This window comes from Corythoichthys intestinalis, chromosome 21, assembly GCF_030265065.1.
Source record: "Corythoichthys intestinalis isolate RoL2023-P3 chromosome 21, ASM3026506v1, whole genome shotgun sequence".
NCBI lineage: Eukaryota > Metazoa > Chordata > Actinopteri > Syngnathiformes > Syngnathidae > Corythoichthys > Corythoichthys intestinalis.
This window is the reverse complement of record NC_080415.1, coordinates 3553198-3569396: the sequence shown is the minus strand read 5'-3', so window position 1 is coordinate 3569396 and position 16199 is coordinate 3553198. Positions and strand designations below refer to the sequence as shown.

General features: G+C 41.6%; 1 protein-coding gene across 7 annotated transcripts in view; it reads right to left on the bottom strand.

Moving 5' to 3' along the window:
- LOC130909582 (uncharacterized) overlaps positions 1-16199 on the bottom strand; it is a 148337-nt gene that overhangs the window by 117633 nt on the left and 14505 nt on the right. For 5 of the 7 annotated variants that reach the window (XM_057826247.1, XM_057826245.1, XM_057826248.1 and 2 more), the window contains one exon: positions 572-825. The exons of 1 other annotated variant lie outside the window; for it this stretch is intronic. In XM_057826247.1, the coding sequence (XP_057682230.1) occupies positions 572-825 (254 nt within the window). Of the gene's footprint in view, positions 1-571; positions 826-1140; positions 1374-16199 lie in introns of those variants that run through there. One more of the 7 variants, XM_057826250.1, reaches the window with a different exon arrangement.

Genomic DNA, 16199 nt, shown 5'->3' with positions numbered 1-16199 from the left:
AACAATGTGATTTTCTGTTTTTGGTTTTCCACATTCTGTCTCTCATGGTTGAGCTTTACCCATGTTGAAAATTACAGGCCTCTCTAATCTTTTAAAGTTGGAGAACACAATTGGTGGTTGACTAAATACTTATTTGCTCCACTATAATTTCTCAACTTCTTTTCTTCAAGGTTTCAGTTTTTTTTTTCCCCAGAGCATTTTTTAATACATGCACGCACACATGCACCCCCCCACGCAGACAGACAGACACAACCCACACACCCACACACCCACCCACCCACACACGCACACACACACACACACACACACACACACACACACACACACACACACACACACACACACACACACACACACACACACACACACACACACACACACACACACACACACACACACACACACACACACACACACACACACACACACACACACACACACACAAACAAACACATTAAACCATTATTTCTCTTATGCCAATGAAACCACTGAACAAATTGAAAAGAAAAATATGTATATAATCAATGTATGAATATGTTTATCACTAATGGCCATCATCATCATCACTTACTTTTGTCCACACGATGTGGTGGTGTAACTTCATCATCTTGATGGCAATTTGAACAGGATTCATCCAGCAATAACTGACCCCCACACTCAGCCATCTCTTGTTCGGAGGCAGCTGCAGAGCTGCTGGCCTCAGCTACGGCTCGCATCCTTTCTCGGTTATCTGCTGCTGCGCGCTGGACAGGTGGATTTTGAACTTGCTGCTGGTCTTGTGGAGGCAGGTGAATTGTTGGGACAGCAGTTGCATTGAGTAATAACCTGCAGAATAAACATGAGATGACACACGTACACTTTGCTCATGAAACCTATTAAAAGAAAATACTATTACATCTTATCTAACCCTGACTTACCAAATATTTAATTATTAAATAAATCATAAAATGCAGTAGGAGTGACAAATGATTGGCAGTTTTCCAAGAGGACATGTTATGTTCATTCATCAACAAAGCAGCGCTGCCAACCTATTGAAATTTACTTCCAGAACAATTTGTCTGACTGCCATTATTACTCATCGCTGATATGAATAGCATCGATTGGGGTTTGCCTCGAGCCGAAAGCTAACGTCGCTTCTACCGTTCATTCAAGAGGAGTGTGGCAGCAGCCCGCTTCTCTCAGTACTCTTCACCGCTCGTCTCAGTACCCATCCCACACACAGGAAATGACGCAATACCACAGCACTCAGTCTCCTGTCCGAACAGAAAATGTCGTGAACCTTTGTCACGAAAACAAGTTAAGTCATTTCCCTGCTCCCGAAGAAAACACGGCAAAAAAAAAGTTTTTAAAAGTGTATGCAATGTTTAAAAATGTTAAATAGCTAAGCACCTGTGGAAAAAATATGAAGTGTTTATTCTGAAAATAAATTGGAAAGACCGTACTTATATACAGTATTCTTAATATAATAGAAATATTGTCTTCGTTTACTAACTGCATGTGACTTTGCTATACTTTTTTTTTTTTTTTTAAACCTGTCCTGTTCAGCTGTTTGACACAGAGAATGGAAGTCTAAGTGCCCAGTGAACAGTTTTAATGTTTCACATTGAGAGTCTGACATACTCCCATTGTGATCATTCAAAATACCTTTTTATTATGACAAAGCAGCGAACAGGAAGGGATTATGGGGGGACAGAAGAAAGGAAGAAGAAGGAAAAGAAACACATACACAAACAACAACTAGAAATACATTGAACATCTAAACTAGTTACTAATATGCTGGTGCTATCGTCAGCGAGATGTATTTCCGGTTTACACCATGTGGGGGCCTATTGGCCAGTGAAAGAGGAGAATGGGGGTGGGGGTGTCTATAAGCCTATAAGCTAAGTGATTGAAAGGGGTAGAGTGTACACAAATCAGTTCTGTGATCTAGAACCCAGTAATCGTGTGAATCTCTTATGAGTAAGCCCGTTGGCGACCAACCCTACGCCGCCGCATCGCCAATCCCGGCACCGGGACCCCCGACCCGAGAATGCCCCACCACATCCAGCAGCACGCAGGCCCCACCGGGCGCGCGACAGCCACGCAGACGGGCGGAGAAGCCGCGCGGGCGCCAACCCAGGGCCACAGCCCCCACCCAGCAAGCCCGGGGAGGGAGGGAGGGTGGGCGCGGGGGCGGGGGGCCATGCGCAGCCCATCCCTCCTCCCGCAGCCCAGCAAAGGAGCCATCGTCCCCCCCCCGGGACCCAAGGTGGTCCCCCGGGCCACCCGCGCACCCATCAACCGGCCTTCAGGGATGGCAGGAGGGGACGCATCACCAACCCCACGCCTACACCCACCCCCGCCCGCCCACCCGGGCCACGAGCCACAGCCGCAGCCCCCCCAACCGGCACGGCACGCCACGGGACCCCCAGCGGCCCACCAAGCCCCAGGCAAGGCAGGGTCCCCCGCCGGTGCAGGCGACACCCCGCTGATACACCGGCGCCCAGCCAGCGACCCGGGACGGAGCGCAGGGCGGATGCCCAGCCAGAGAAGAGAGGGGAAGGCGGAGGCAGGAGAACGCCCAGGAACTGCCACGGGGCGATGCAAGATCGGAGACCCGACCCCCCAACCTACTCCCGCGGCCGGCAGCCGAGGCAGAGGGGAGGCCACACCCCAGGAGCCACGCCATATAAAAAAGTGTGGGACCCACCTACCACCCTATTACTGTGGCTGCCAGGTTCCCGACTGGCAGCCATCACCCAGCACCGTGATGGGGGTGTGAGGGGAGGGTAGTGCAATGTACATGACTTTGCTATACTTATATTGTTTAATACGTACTGATGCATTAGGCAGCGAATTAATTGGCTAACGCTGCTTAGGCTTTTTACCTTTTATTAACAGTGAACAGTCTCCTTTGTGTAGTTTTTATTGTAGTGCACTCTTATTTTTCAATATGTACCTGCCTGCTATTCCCAGCTTGCTGTTTTTGTAGTTGTATGGTAGTGGTGTCAACAATAATCGATGCGGCGATGCATCCTGATGCGGGGCATGGACGATTCGATTCGATGCGGGCAACAAGCCGAATCGATTCAGCGCATTTTAAAATATATAAGTACGTTCAAAAATCTTCCCTGCGCAATTCCGGTGATGCAATGGATTTGGTTTCCCCATTTGTATTATTATTATCATGTTTAATTTTTTACACACTGCATAACTCTGGTCAAGCTTCCCACCAATCTCATAGAAGCCAAAATGTCTCAAGATGTCAGCTTTCAATGTCTTAGGTGCATCAAGAATTTTTCTTGATGCACCTAAGACATTTTTTCTTTCTTTCTCTTTCTCATCTTTCTCCGCTTTAGCCATTGTTATGTTATGTCCTATCTCTTAGAGGTTAGATCTTGTGCCCGAGTTCGAGTTCGGGTTCGGGCCCAAAATGTTAAGCATTCACGTTCGGGTCGGGTCGGGCCGCCCCGCGCCGGACTAATAAATTATTTTTAAAAAATGGGAGAAAACCGAGAGCAGGCTCTCTGTATTGTGCATTTGCTTGTGCACTCACATGAAGCAGTGGCGCCGCCCGCTTTTTCTTCTTCTCCTCCGCTGTGGCGCTTAAGATTCGTTACGAAAGACACTTTTATTTATGCACACAAAGGCAACACAAATGTGATCCTTTTGAATCCTCTCCTCTGTGTGTCTGCAAACTCGTTTTTTTTTAAAAAAAAATTATATTAAACTTTCCCAGCGTTATTTCGTTGTGTAAATGATTTTATAATGATCACAAAAATATGTAGACTATTTAAACATTAAGAAAACTTGAGTTTTTTTTCTGCCAACTGAGAATTCGTAACGAAAGACACTTTTTTATGCACACAAAGGCAACACAAATGTGATCCTTTTGAATCCTCTCCTCTGTGTGTCTGCAAAATCGCATGTTTTTTTTTTTTTTTTTTAATATTGAACTTTCCCAGCGTTATTTCGTTGTGCAAATGCTTCTATAATGATCACAAAAATATGTAGACTATTTAAACATTACGAAACATGCATTTTTTCTGCCATCTCGAAGAAATGAAAATAAATTGCTGCTGCTGCGTTTTTTTTTCTTTTCGCGTCACTCCAAGCCGGGTCGGGCTTCAATACCAGCGGGCCATGTCGGGTCGGGCTGGATTTTTTAGGCCCCATCTAACCTCTACTATCCCTCTGCGCTCTCATTTGCAAAAAAAAAAAGACATTTCCTCATGTTGAAACTGATTGTTATGGCTGCTAAAATGCTGCTGCACTTCATTTTAATTCATTATTTTTTATTGTTATGTGGTAGTTACTGATTGCATTTCTAAGTTGATTGCACATATATAGTGGGCTAGGCCAACATTTTACTTTTGTTCTACATTGCAATTTAGTTGGATGTTTTGTTTGCAACTGAACTGATCCCTGGATTGATATTGCGATAAAGATGCTGCTGCACTACAATATTTTCTTTGTCGCTTTCTTTAATATTTACTTGAATATTTTTATCGATGGGTTGTTGTGACTAAAATACAGTGACTGTTATTACTGATTTTGCACAGGAGTTCAGATGTTGCACTGTGTGAAAGGCTGCAACTGTGTGTAAAAAAAAAAGAAAAGAGAAAGCCCTGGTCTCATTCAAAACACCAATTAAATGCTGTGATGTTTTTTTTTTTTGTTTTTTTTTTTTAAATATATATCTAAAAGTATTTTCATTTGACTTCAACCAGGAGTGACACAAGAGCCAATAAAAAGTTGTTTAATGTCTGACCGCTTGTGTTGCCTCATGATTCACGAAAAATATGCTTTGCTTTAGAATTTCAATGCATCCCAGGCATTTTTGCATCGCGATGCATTGCCGAATCGAACCGAATCGAATCGTGACCCTCTAAATCGAATCGAATCGTGGCCCTCCGAATCTTAATCGAATCGAATCGTGAGGGCAGTACCGATGCACACCTCTATTGTATGGTATTGTTGTTTTGCCTTCATTTCTTTTGTGTGGTCCTTTGTAGTTTGAATGTTGTCAAACAATCCAAATAGGGTTAAGTTGTAAATTTTTCTTGATATCGTTGCTCTGCTTAATTATGTATGTTTTCATTAAAATTTTTATTTTTACTAGCTCCAAGATCACCACCCCATTGGGAAGAAACTGAATCACGACCCCCAAATGGTAGTCTTCCCCTGCAGTTACAGGGGTGTCACACAGATCCAAATGGAAGTAAGTAGAATAAGTAGTACTGGACTTAAAATTTTGGACTGTACTGAACACTTTTTAATAGACAATGAGCACTGTGAAAACCATTGTGCAGACAGGACAAATTGTGACAACATAAGACCATGCTGAGCTTCATGGACGGTTCAAAGTCATCCAGCCCAGGAACGGCTGGTATGTTTTTTATGTCTGAGACAAATGTTGTGCTAACTGGAAATATGGATAGGCTTATTATTAAAAATTAAAGTTAAAATTTGACATAATTGATAATTTTCTCTTGCTTTCGTAAACTAATCAACATTCTCATAAGCTTATGTACATCTTGGATATAGAGAGGCCAGAAATGTTGTTGATTGTCCAAACTAAGAAAGCTTGCCTGACCCGTGCTGACTTTTGGACCCTTGGCTTGAACAATGAAATGAAATCAACTGTGAGTTTTAAGGATTTAAAGAACATAATGTCACTTGTACAATTAAATAAAACATAACTTTTTTTTTTTTTTGCAGGTTGGAAATGCATACTTATAACTTGTCCAACAAATAGCTCATTCAAAGGTACAAAAAAGTATATTTTTGGCGTGTGTAGGGTATTATTTTAACTATGTACAGAATGCGGGTATACGTGTATTGGCTCATGTAGGTGTGTGCATACGTTTGTATTTATATAACATATGTCTGTGTGGATATATTATGTATTTTACAGGATAGGAGCATAAATGTGGCTGACCCCTATGTTGTTGCAACATGGCGAAAGCCTACCGGATGTGATCCACTCATGCATTTGCCTGTAAGGATGAGGAGTAACAACTACAACTTGGAGCTTTGGTTCATTTCAAAAGAACAGTCAAATCACAACAAATTAAATGATCCCAAATTCCTTGTATTTTTTTGGCGGGGGGGGGGGGGGGGGGGGCATCCAATCATGAGATCAGGAAATCAGAGAACTATTGTGATCACTGATGAAATCCAGTATATATTCATATTGGCATGGCGTTTCGATGATAATCCAGAATAGCTTTGTTTGTTTTTTAAGGTGTTCCTGTGTTCCAGTCGATCTGTTTATGATGCCCTTTCAATTAAAGCAGAATTGCACTCCAAATGATTCATCCAATCATTTGAAGCAGGATTTAAAAATGCCACTCTAAAACAGAGAATGTTTTGTTTCAAGGGCGTAGGTTCAGTCTTAACATTGGTTGGGATGAATATAATGCAAATAATCTTGTTCAAAAGTTGGTGGGAACAATTTTAGCATCCTGAAAAGTTGGTCGTGTTATGTCCCTACGCAAACCTACGCCCTTGTTTTGTTTGCATGAATCATTTAAGCCTGACTGGTTGGTGTTCTGTGTATGCATGGAAACACATTTGTAATTGCTTAACTACTGTATTTAAAGGGTTTGAAAACGCAAAGGGGGTGTGAGACATCAATAGAACCGTTATGTGCCAAGATAACAAATATTGATTAAGTTAACAAAAAAATCAATCACATTAATGAGCAATTATCGAAAATAGATCGAAAATGACGAACATTTCCGAAAGTGTTCCGGAAACAGCCGAATGGGGCGGAGACGTCAGAACAAGTAAACAAAAGGTCGAGGCAGGTGCCCTCGTTGTTTATCGACGAGAGAGTTGCGTTCGTGTTTTATCAAAAAAATAGCTAAAATGGTTCAAACCTTTCATGCTATGTGGTTTACAAATAGCCATTTGTCGCAATGTAGTACCCATGAGTTCCCGAACGCGAGAAAAAGAGCTGGACTACGCAGACAATGAGTAAAGTTCGTCAGTGCTAAGAGGGCTAGTTTTGCAATTTTACAGGGAAACGGGAACCTGACGAGCAAGAAGATGTGCCTAAAACCTCAAAGAAAACAACATTTATGCTACTTCCCAATCACTAAAGACCCACGAACTGCGAAGGAGTGAATTCGTGACCCGTATGTGAATAAATCGAGTGATTCGAGCATGTCTGTGGAACAGGAATATCAGCATGTAGAGATCGCAAATACCGGCGACTTGAACGTACATTTGAGACAACAACTCTACCGAAGTTCTGGATTAAAGTCATTTCGGAATATCCCGACATCGCTTGGAGCGCGCTGAAAACTGTGCTACAATTTCCAACATCGCTAGCTTGATGCTAGCTTCTCTCACTATCCCATCTCATCTCAACGAAACAAACTCAGCCCTCCCACTGATTCAGCGGGTGAGTTGTATTTTTCCCCTGCACTTAACACGACGGGGCTGAAAACAAATGCTATTTTAAATTTGCTGCATTTTTCTGCCGCACATTGCCGGTGTTCTGACAAAGTTGGCATGCGCGTAACGTTAAAAAGGACCGCGAATGCAGCGATTCCTAAGTACACACTACAAACTTTCTTTAAAGAAAGGAAAATTAACTTACGTTTGCCATGTTTGGCGCACACAACAACTGCACGTAGCCCTCTCACTTAACGACTTCGCCGTGTCGTTAAGCGTTAATTTACGCCATTTCCGTGTTGCACATGTATGTTTGTGATGTAAATAGTTTTTTAGCACCATTGGATAACATTGCGAGTCAAACTGAATATAAAAGAGGGACACCGGTCCATGAAAAAAAGACCCAAATCACACCGGTCCGTGGTGCAAAAAAGGTTGGGGACCCCTGCTCTAATCCCATTCATATTTGTGTCGGTTGGCAGAGCGAAACCGATGATAGCATATTAAATGATAATTATTGTATACATTACTTTATTTTGCGGTCCCGGTGTATCAGCTTCACAAAAAGAAATGCAAAACAAACCATTAGGTGTTTCCTACACAATCTGTTGTTGACGGTGTTTCATCAGTGTGATTGCTCACCTCAATGATCCTTTCATCAGGCTGCATTGGCTTTCGTTTGGGCTCAAATTGATAACCCAAAACACCAAAGAAAGGTTCATAACTCTCCTCGTCACCATAAGAAGAATGTTCGTTACGTCGGATTCGTCGCTGCAACTAGAAACGTAATTGTCCGCCATCATCGCCGCCATTCAGTACGAAAGCACTGAGCCGTTGTTTTCTTGTTTTGATGTCACGCCCACAATCTGCCAGATTTCCGGGATCTCGGGGGCGGGTCTTTTTAGCTTGAAATTGACCCAAATTTCTATCATTTTCTTGGTGTTGCGATGTGTGTAATTACACGAAGTGACATGATATGAATCCAAAAGGCATTCGTTTATGGATAAATGATGGAATATTAGCATTTCCCCAGGTGTTGACATACACTTTAATATAAAGCTATATTTTCAATTGCAGAAAACTTTGACAGTCAATCAACAGCTGGATTGGAAGTGAAATAGAGGTATTTGTAAAAGTGTCTATATTAACTTATTCAAAGATCGAAGGAAGTGACTCGGTTAAATTCTTACGATAGGGTTTTCTGGGACATCTTCATGTTGATGGTAGGTGAGTTTAACCGTCTGATTTTGTCCTCTGTGATATTTCTATTCATTTATCCTTTTGTAGTATGCTCGTTTTGGACGCTTTCTTTGATTTTAACCATCGTAAGTTGAAATTCACTGAATCATTCAAATTGGGCCACAAAATCTCCTAGTTGTTATTCTTTATTTATACTTGTTTTTTATTCTTTGTTAGACTGATATGACATCTCTGAGGAAGTAGTGGTGTCATTTGCTAGAGGAAAAATTCAAGCTTGGGTCCATGTTCAGTCTTTGAAACTGTTGATAGGAAATTCACAGGAAAGTAGGTACACAGTAAGGATATAATGGTACATGTAATAGTATTGAACCGTTTCGGTTACGTGGTAGTCGATTCGGAACGGACGCATACCGAACGAGTTTCTGACGTGATATAACCCTTACTTTTCGAGGCTGTGAGTCGATCGAGTTACAGTTTCTTTGTGTAGATTATAGTAGAGAAGACAGAGTAAATATCATGAGGACCAACAGGACAGTCCAGAAACGTCAATGGCCCGACAACGTGGCCGCCGCGATAACGCAGTGAAACGCGGTGTTAGAGTCAATCAGCCAATGCACACCAGTCCCAGTGCGGCCGCGTGTTCGATGCGTCCCAGAAGCGGCTCAACGCGACCCACGCGAAAAGAACCGCAGAGTTTATTATTTGACGTGAGACGCGGCCCTCCTGCGTCAATACTACTAGCTAGGATCGGGACGGAAGTCACTGGTGCAATAATATGGTGGATCCGGTCGATTTTGAAACTAATATGTAAAGATGCACCTATACCGATGCTAGTATCGGCAGGGGGCGCCGATCCGGCCCGAAATGGTGGTATCGGTATCGGCGAGTACCAACAAAGACGGCGCCGATACCATTTACCGGACCATTATTATAACATTTGACTACAGCCTTTTTCTCCTCCTGGCGCTCACTATAGACCCTACCCACGTGACGTCACAACTACGCTCTCCTGACTGTTGCCGCCCACTTGTCCGTCAACACATCGTGTTGACCTGTTACGGCTACGTACATTCCTCCTATTTACGGCGTGTTTTTCTGCTCGTTAACATTAATAATCAAAATGGTGAAGGCGTGTGTGGCGGTCGGTTGCAATAACAGAGAAGATAGACGGAGAGACTTGAAGTTCTACCGGATTCCGAGAGACAGGGAGAGGAGAGAGCGAGATGGGCTGCTGCAATTCGACGAGAAAACTGGGCTCCAAACGATTACCACAGATTATGTAGTAGTCATTTTATATCTGGTAAGATGCATTTAATATATATTTAGAGGGTTTTGGGCTGACAACCACAATTAAGATCATTGCTAGGCTAATCGCCGACAACATACACGTATGTATGCATTGAGAGTGCTATCGCTAATCCATATAAACATTAAAAGCCCTAGCTCCATTGACAAATGACATGAAATACATTAGACTTGACAGTGGATGTTAGCAAGAACAAAAGATTTTGAATTGAAAATTTCGTAACTCACCTTCCGAGCACAAGATTCCTGCCGAATTTTCGTGTATGAGGACCTGTTTCACCCAACCAGCAACGTAGCATTTATAAGCCTCCAAGCTCTTAAAGTTTTTCAAACTTTCGTGAGAATAGTCTGATTTTGTGTGGACAAGATAGTTGTAAATATCAGGGTCAGGCAGAGACGGCGAAGGCAGCCGGTCAAAAATCATCGATTTAGGCATCAAATATGGATCTGGCGACTGTATAGAACGAAGCTTTTCCACATAACGCCTTTTATGCAACACATCCAGTGAGTTTACGGCATCCGAAAGAACCGGGTCTTCCATGAAATGCATTTTAAATTCCTCGATCAATTGAAACCAATGCTAATACAGAGTCAAAATGACGGACAAGTGGGCGGAACCATTACAGCGAGCACGTGGTTTTGTGACGTTGGTGGGTAGGGTCTATACTCTGTCTCTGTGTTGTGTGATGACATGTGAACACCAAGCAGCTATCGCTATTGGCCTGCTCCAGACCAATGAGAGCGGGCCAATAGCCACTCCTGACCAATCAAAAGGGGGCTTTTTCATATGGACGAAAAACAAACCAGGAAATATGGCGGCGCCGCGGCGGTCGGGAAATATTTCCAAATCAATGGCTGCATGCAAGATTTGCGGCCTGAAAGTTTGGAGATGTGGAGTTAAATCAGCCAGTTTCAATACCTCGAACTTGATAAAACATTTGAAGACGAAACGTGAACGAACACAACGAGTTTGAGCCTGCAAGAGCAGGACTGCTATCCAGAGGAAGATGGCCGCTGGACCGGAGCAACAATCTCTGGTCAGTTCACTTCGTCTACTTTACTTTTGTTGTCTTTTACTGAAAGAAATGCCGCAGTAATTTGGGAAGTGTTTCCAAAGTATTGTTGCCACCTTTCAGAAATAGAAATAAGGGACTCCCACCTCCCGAAAAAAAGGAGAGACGGGATGCTGTGGTCAATTATTATTACTTATAATTGTTAGCGTCCGCAAATGCGGAAACAAGGTTGAACCTCGAAGCAGACAACAAGCGGGGGATACATAAAAGGGTTTAATGATTGCAAACAAAAAATAACACGCGATCGCGGGACAGTAGAAATAACAAAAGGAGTCTGTGACAGCAGGTCGACGGACAAACTAAGACGATAGGCAGCGGTTACAAACGAGAGCAGCACACTAACAGAAAAACCCAATGCAGGGGCATAACAAGCAAATGTAGCGAGATTATTGTGCCAGATGTCAAATAGCGATCAGCAAGGCAAATATCTCGGCAGCCTTCTCTGAGATCACCCGTGCTTAAATGCTGGGTTGATGAGCCTGCATTGGATTCAAGTGCCACGCCCCTACGCCCAGCAACAAAACACAATCTAACCAGCAGCAGAATGTGACAATAATTTCATGAAAGTTGCACTGTTTGGACTTTGAGAGGTTTAAAAAAGTTTATTCAGTTCATTCAGAGTTTATTATCATGAATTTATTTTTACTTTCTTACTGTTGGGCTAGTATTATACATGTTTTATTAATTTCACAAATTTAGCACTATTTTGGCCTTTGAGAGCGGAAGGTTTATTCAACTATTGTCTACTAGGGTTTAGTGTACTTTTTCCTATTTTGCAAAGGTAAGCAACAGCCTGACAAAGCCTTGATAGCAATGATTTCACATCCAATTATGTAGCTCTTTGGATAAAAAATAAAATTAAAAATTAAAAAAAATAATATATATATATATAATCGGGGTGGTATCGGTATGGTATCGGTATCGGGGCCAAAAAATGGTATCGATGCAACACTACTAATAAGCAATCTCAGCCTACTTTTTGAGTCCATCAGATCTCTTGAGCGGTAGATCGGGGCACAGTTGACTTGTCTTTGTTGATTTACTGCTGTCTTCTCTGCTATAATCGGGCATGAAAATGGGTCAGGGGTTAAAAAGGTGAGAATGGTGTGGAGGACATATGTTCCGGCGTTTTGCCAAAATGTCTACATCGGCGAAACGTCCTACTGTATACGAGGCAAATTTGAAACCCAAAGTACTACCGTGTGCTCTCAACTTGTTTTGTTTAGATGCATACAGGCAGAACGTACCAAAAATTGCCTTAAGAAAGACTTAAATGTAATTATATCAAATAAGGACGGTTTAAATACGCTACGTGACTAATGTGGTCAACTGCTTTAAAGCTACCACAAAAAAATACAATGGTTAAAAGTATGGGAGGGTAATACATGCAAAAAGTATTTTTGAGGGAATGAAAAGCTAAAAAAAAACTCAGTAAAAACAAAAATAGTGAGTACTCGCAGCTTTTAACTGATGTGCGCACGCGTGTGAATGTTTGCGCAAGCGCGCTGAGCATTGTGTAGGACGTTTCACCGCGTAACAAGGAATTGCCGAACACCAGTACACTGGACAACCCAACAAAATATTGAGCTCTGTCTAAACACAATGTGTTTCAGTAATCTGCAGGAGGCACCACAGACACATATATACCCTACCCACCGACGTCACAAAACCTCGTGCTCGCTGTGTGGTTCCGCCGACTTGTCTCTGTATTAGCATTGTTTTCAATTGATCGAGGACTTTAAAATGCATTTCATGGAAGACCCGGTGCTTTCTGATGCCGTAAACTCACTGGATGTGTTGCATAAAAGGCGTTATGTGGAAAAGCTTCGTTCTATACAGTCGCCAGATCCATATTTGATGCCCAAATCGATGTTTTTCGACCCACTGTCTTCGCCCTGTCTGCCTGACATCTGCTACGCTGATATTTACAATTATCTTGTCCACACAAAATCAGCCTATTCTCAAGCCTATTCTCACGAAAATTTGAAAAACTTCAAGAGCTTGGAGGCTTATAAATACTTCGTTGCTGGTTGGGTGAAACAGGTCCTCGTCCACGAAAATTCGGCAGGAATCTATCTTGTGCTTGGAAAGGTGAGTTACGAAATTTTCAATTCAAAATCTTTTGTTATTGCTAACATCCACTGTCAAGTCTAATGTATTTCATGTCGTTTGTCAATGGAGTTAAGGCTTTTAATGTTTATATGGTTTAGCGATAGCACTCTCACTACATACATACGTGTATGTTGTCGGCGATTAGCCTCGCAATGATCTTAATTGTGGTTATTTGTCAGCCCCGTAGACGAGGCCAGTTTCTTTCACTTGGTACCAGCTAAATATTATTCAAAAAATAACGATGGTGGAAGAAAGGGAAGTCACAAACATCTTGAATTTCAAACTATGTCGTACTACGTCGTATGTTGTCGGCGATTAGCCTCGCAATGATCTTAATTGTGGTTATTTGTCAGCCCAAAACCCTCTAAGTATATCTTAAATGCATCTTACCGGATATAAAATGACTACTACATAGTCTGTGGTGATTTTTTGGTGCCCAGTTTTCACGTCGAATTGCAGCCATCCATTTCGCTCTCCTCTTTGGATCCCTCGGAATACGGTAAAACTTCAAGTCTCTCCTTCCATCTTCTCTGTTAGTGCAACCAACAGCCACACACGCCTTCACCATTTTGATTATTAATGTTAAGGAGCAGAAAAACACGCCGTAAATAGGAGAAATGTACGTAGCCGTAACAGGTTAACACTATGTTTTGACGGACAAGTGGGCGGTACCATTCAGGAGAGCGGAGTTGTGACGTCACGTGGGTAGGGTCTATACCTTGCGCTGGCCAGTTTTTATTTAAAAACAAAGTTTACTTTGAAGCTAAACGAGTTAGGTGTTTAAAAAGGGTGTAACGGTACATGTATTCGTATTGAACCATTTCGGTACTTGGCGTTCGGTTCGGAACGGGGGCGTAACGAACGAGTTTGTGACGTAATGTAACCCTTACTTTTCGAGGCTGTGAGTCGATCGGGTTAGAGTTTGTTTGTGTAGATTATATTTACTCCGTCTTCCCGACTATAATGAGGACCAACACGGTAGGACAGTAAGAAACGCCAACGGCACAACAACGTGGCCACCGCGAGAACACAGTGAAACGCGGCCGTTAAAGTTAATCAGCGAATGCACACCAGTCGCAGTGCGGCCGCGTGTTGAGTCCCAGAAGCGGCTCAACGCGATGCACAACAGCAGAGTTTCTTATTTGATGCGAGACACGGCCCTCCTGCATCAATACTACTAGCTAGCAGACCGGAAGTCACTCGTGTAAAAATACGGTGGATCCGGTCGATTTTCAAACTAATATGCAATCGTAACCCACTTTTTGAGTCCATCAGATCTCTTGAGTGGTAGATTGGGGCACAGTTGACTTGTCTTTGTTGATTTACAGTTGTCTTCTCTGCTATAATAACAACCAACACGGCCCCATATTCAATACAAAACCCTCCTACCACAACAAAACAAGTAGGAAGTAGGCCTGAACGATATTGGAAAAAACTATTGTTGCCATTTTTTTGGGGTTTGCTATATATTGCGATATTATATTGCGATATTAAAAAAAATGTATATTAGGGCTGTCAAAATTATCGCGTTAACGGGCGTTAATTAATTTTTTAAATTAATCACGTTAAAATATTTGACGCAATTAACGCAGATGTCCTGCTCAGACAGATTTAAATGACTGTTCAGTGAAAAGCTCACTTGTTGTTATGGAGTTTTGCCGCCCTCTGCTGGCGCTTGGGTGAATGACCATCTAGCATATTGCCTCAAACAGATTATACAATGAGGCCGTTTATGGGCATTAAGAATGAAGAGAATGCCACCGGCCGCTTGGGGGCAGCGCCGTTCCATACTCATGTTATTTCTTCAAAACGTGGGAGAATTAGTAGTTGTGAGACGTTTATGCTGTATTCACCATGCAACGCAAATTGTTATTTGTGCGCCACACATATTTCGGTAAGTTGTCTTTCTTTTAGTGGCAATTATGTGTCTCTTGTTGTATTTTGGGTAAGATATGTACAGATATATTTAATACAGTAAAGGCGAGTGGACACAGGCGTTCTTTGGACCGCGCCGTTTATTGGCAACTCCTTCACAACAAACATACAGTGGGGAGAACAAGTATTTGATACACTGCCAATGGGAAAACCCATTGGCAGTGTATCAAATCCCCAATGTAAGTATCGTTTAGTGAAAGCGCAACAAAAATAATCCTATCTCTCCCCCCAAAAAAAAAAAAAAATTCCCAAAAAGAAAAGCACTTCAGTCTATAGTAATGAGGCCCTATTCTTAAACAACAATGCAAAATGAACTGGCATTCTATATCAAAATAGCTATGCAAAATACACGTAAAACTTTGGTCACTCTATTTTTATTATTGTTATTTTTATTCTTATTATTATATTAACTCTACTTTTGATTGAAAATTTTACAAATTTTATTAAAACGAAAACATGAAGAGGGGTTTTAATATAAAATTACTATAACTTGTAACTATAACATTTATCGTTTAAGAACTACAAGTCTTTCTATCCGTGGATCACTTTCACAGAAAGAATGTTAATGCCATTTGTGGATTTATTGTTACAATAAACAAATACAGTACTTATGTACAGTATGTTGTATGTATATATCCGTCGTGTGTCTTATCTTTCCATTCCAACAATAATTTACATAAAAATATGGCATATTTTAGAGATGGTTTGAATTGCGATTAATTGCGATTAATTACGATTAATTAATTTTTAAGCTGTAATTAACTCAATTAAAAATTTTAATCGTTTGACAGCCCTAATGTATATATATATATTTAAAGAAATTTTCACTAGATGACTTGAATAGCTGTTTGGAAAGACTTTGGATGACTCACCATCACCACAGTGTACAGTGATCCCTCGTTTTTCGTGGTTAATGGGGACCAGAACCCGCCGCGATAAGTAAAAAAAACGCGAAGTAGTGCAACCCCCCATTTTTAAATTTTTTTTTTTTTTGTGCGTGTGTGTGTGTTTTTTTTTTTTTGTGCTCAATGTATTTATTCAGATTTAGCATTGGAAAGAGATACATATAAGACATGTTTTTTTCTCTCTCACTTTTCCCCCAAAGTGATTTAAAAAATGTATATAAATAAATGGTTTTTAAGCACTTCAAATGTCATAAATATGATAAGTTTTAAACATAACTGTCAAACC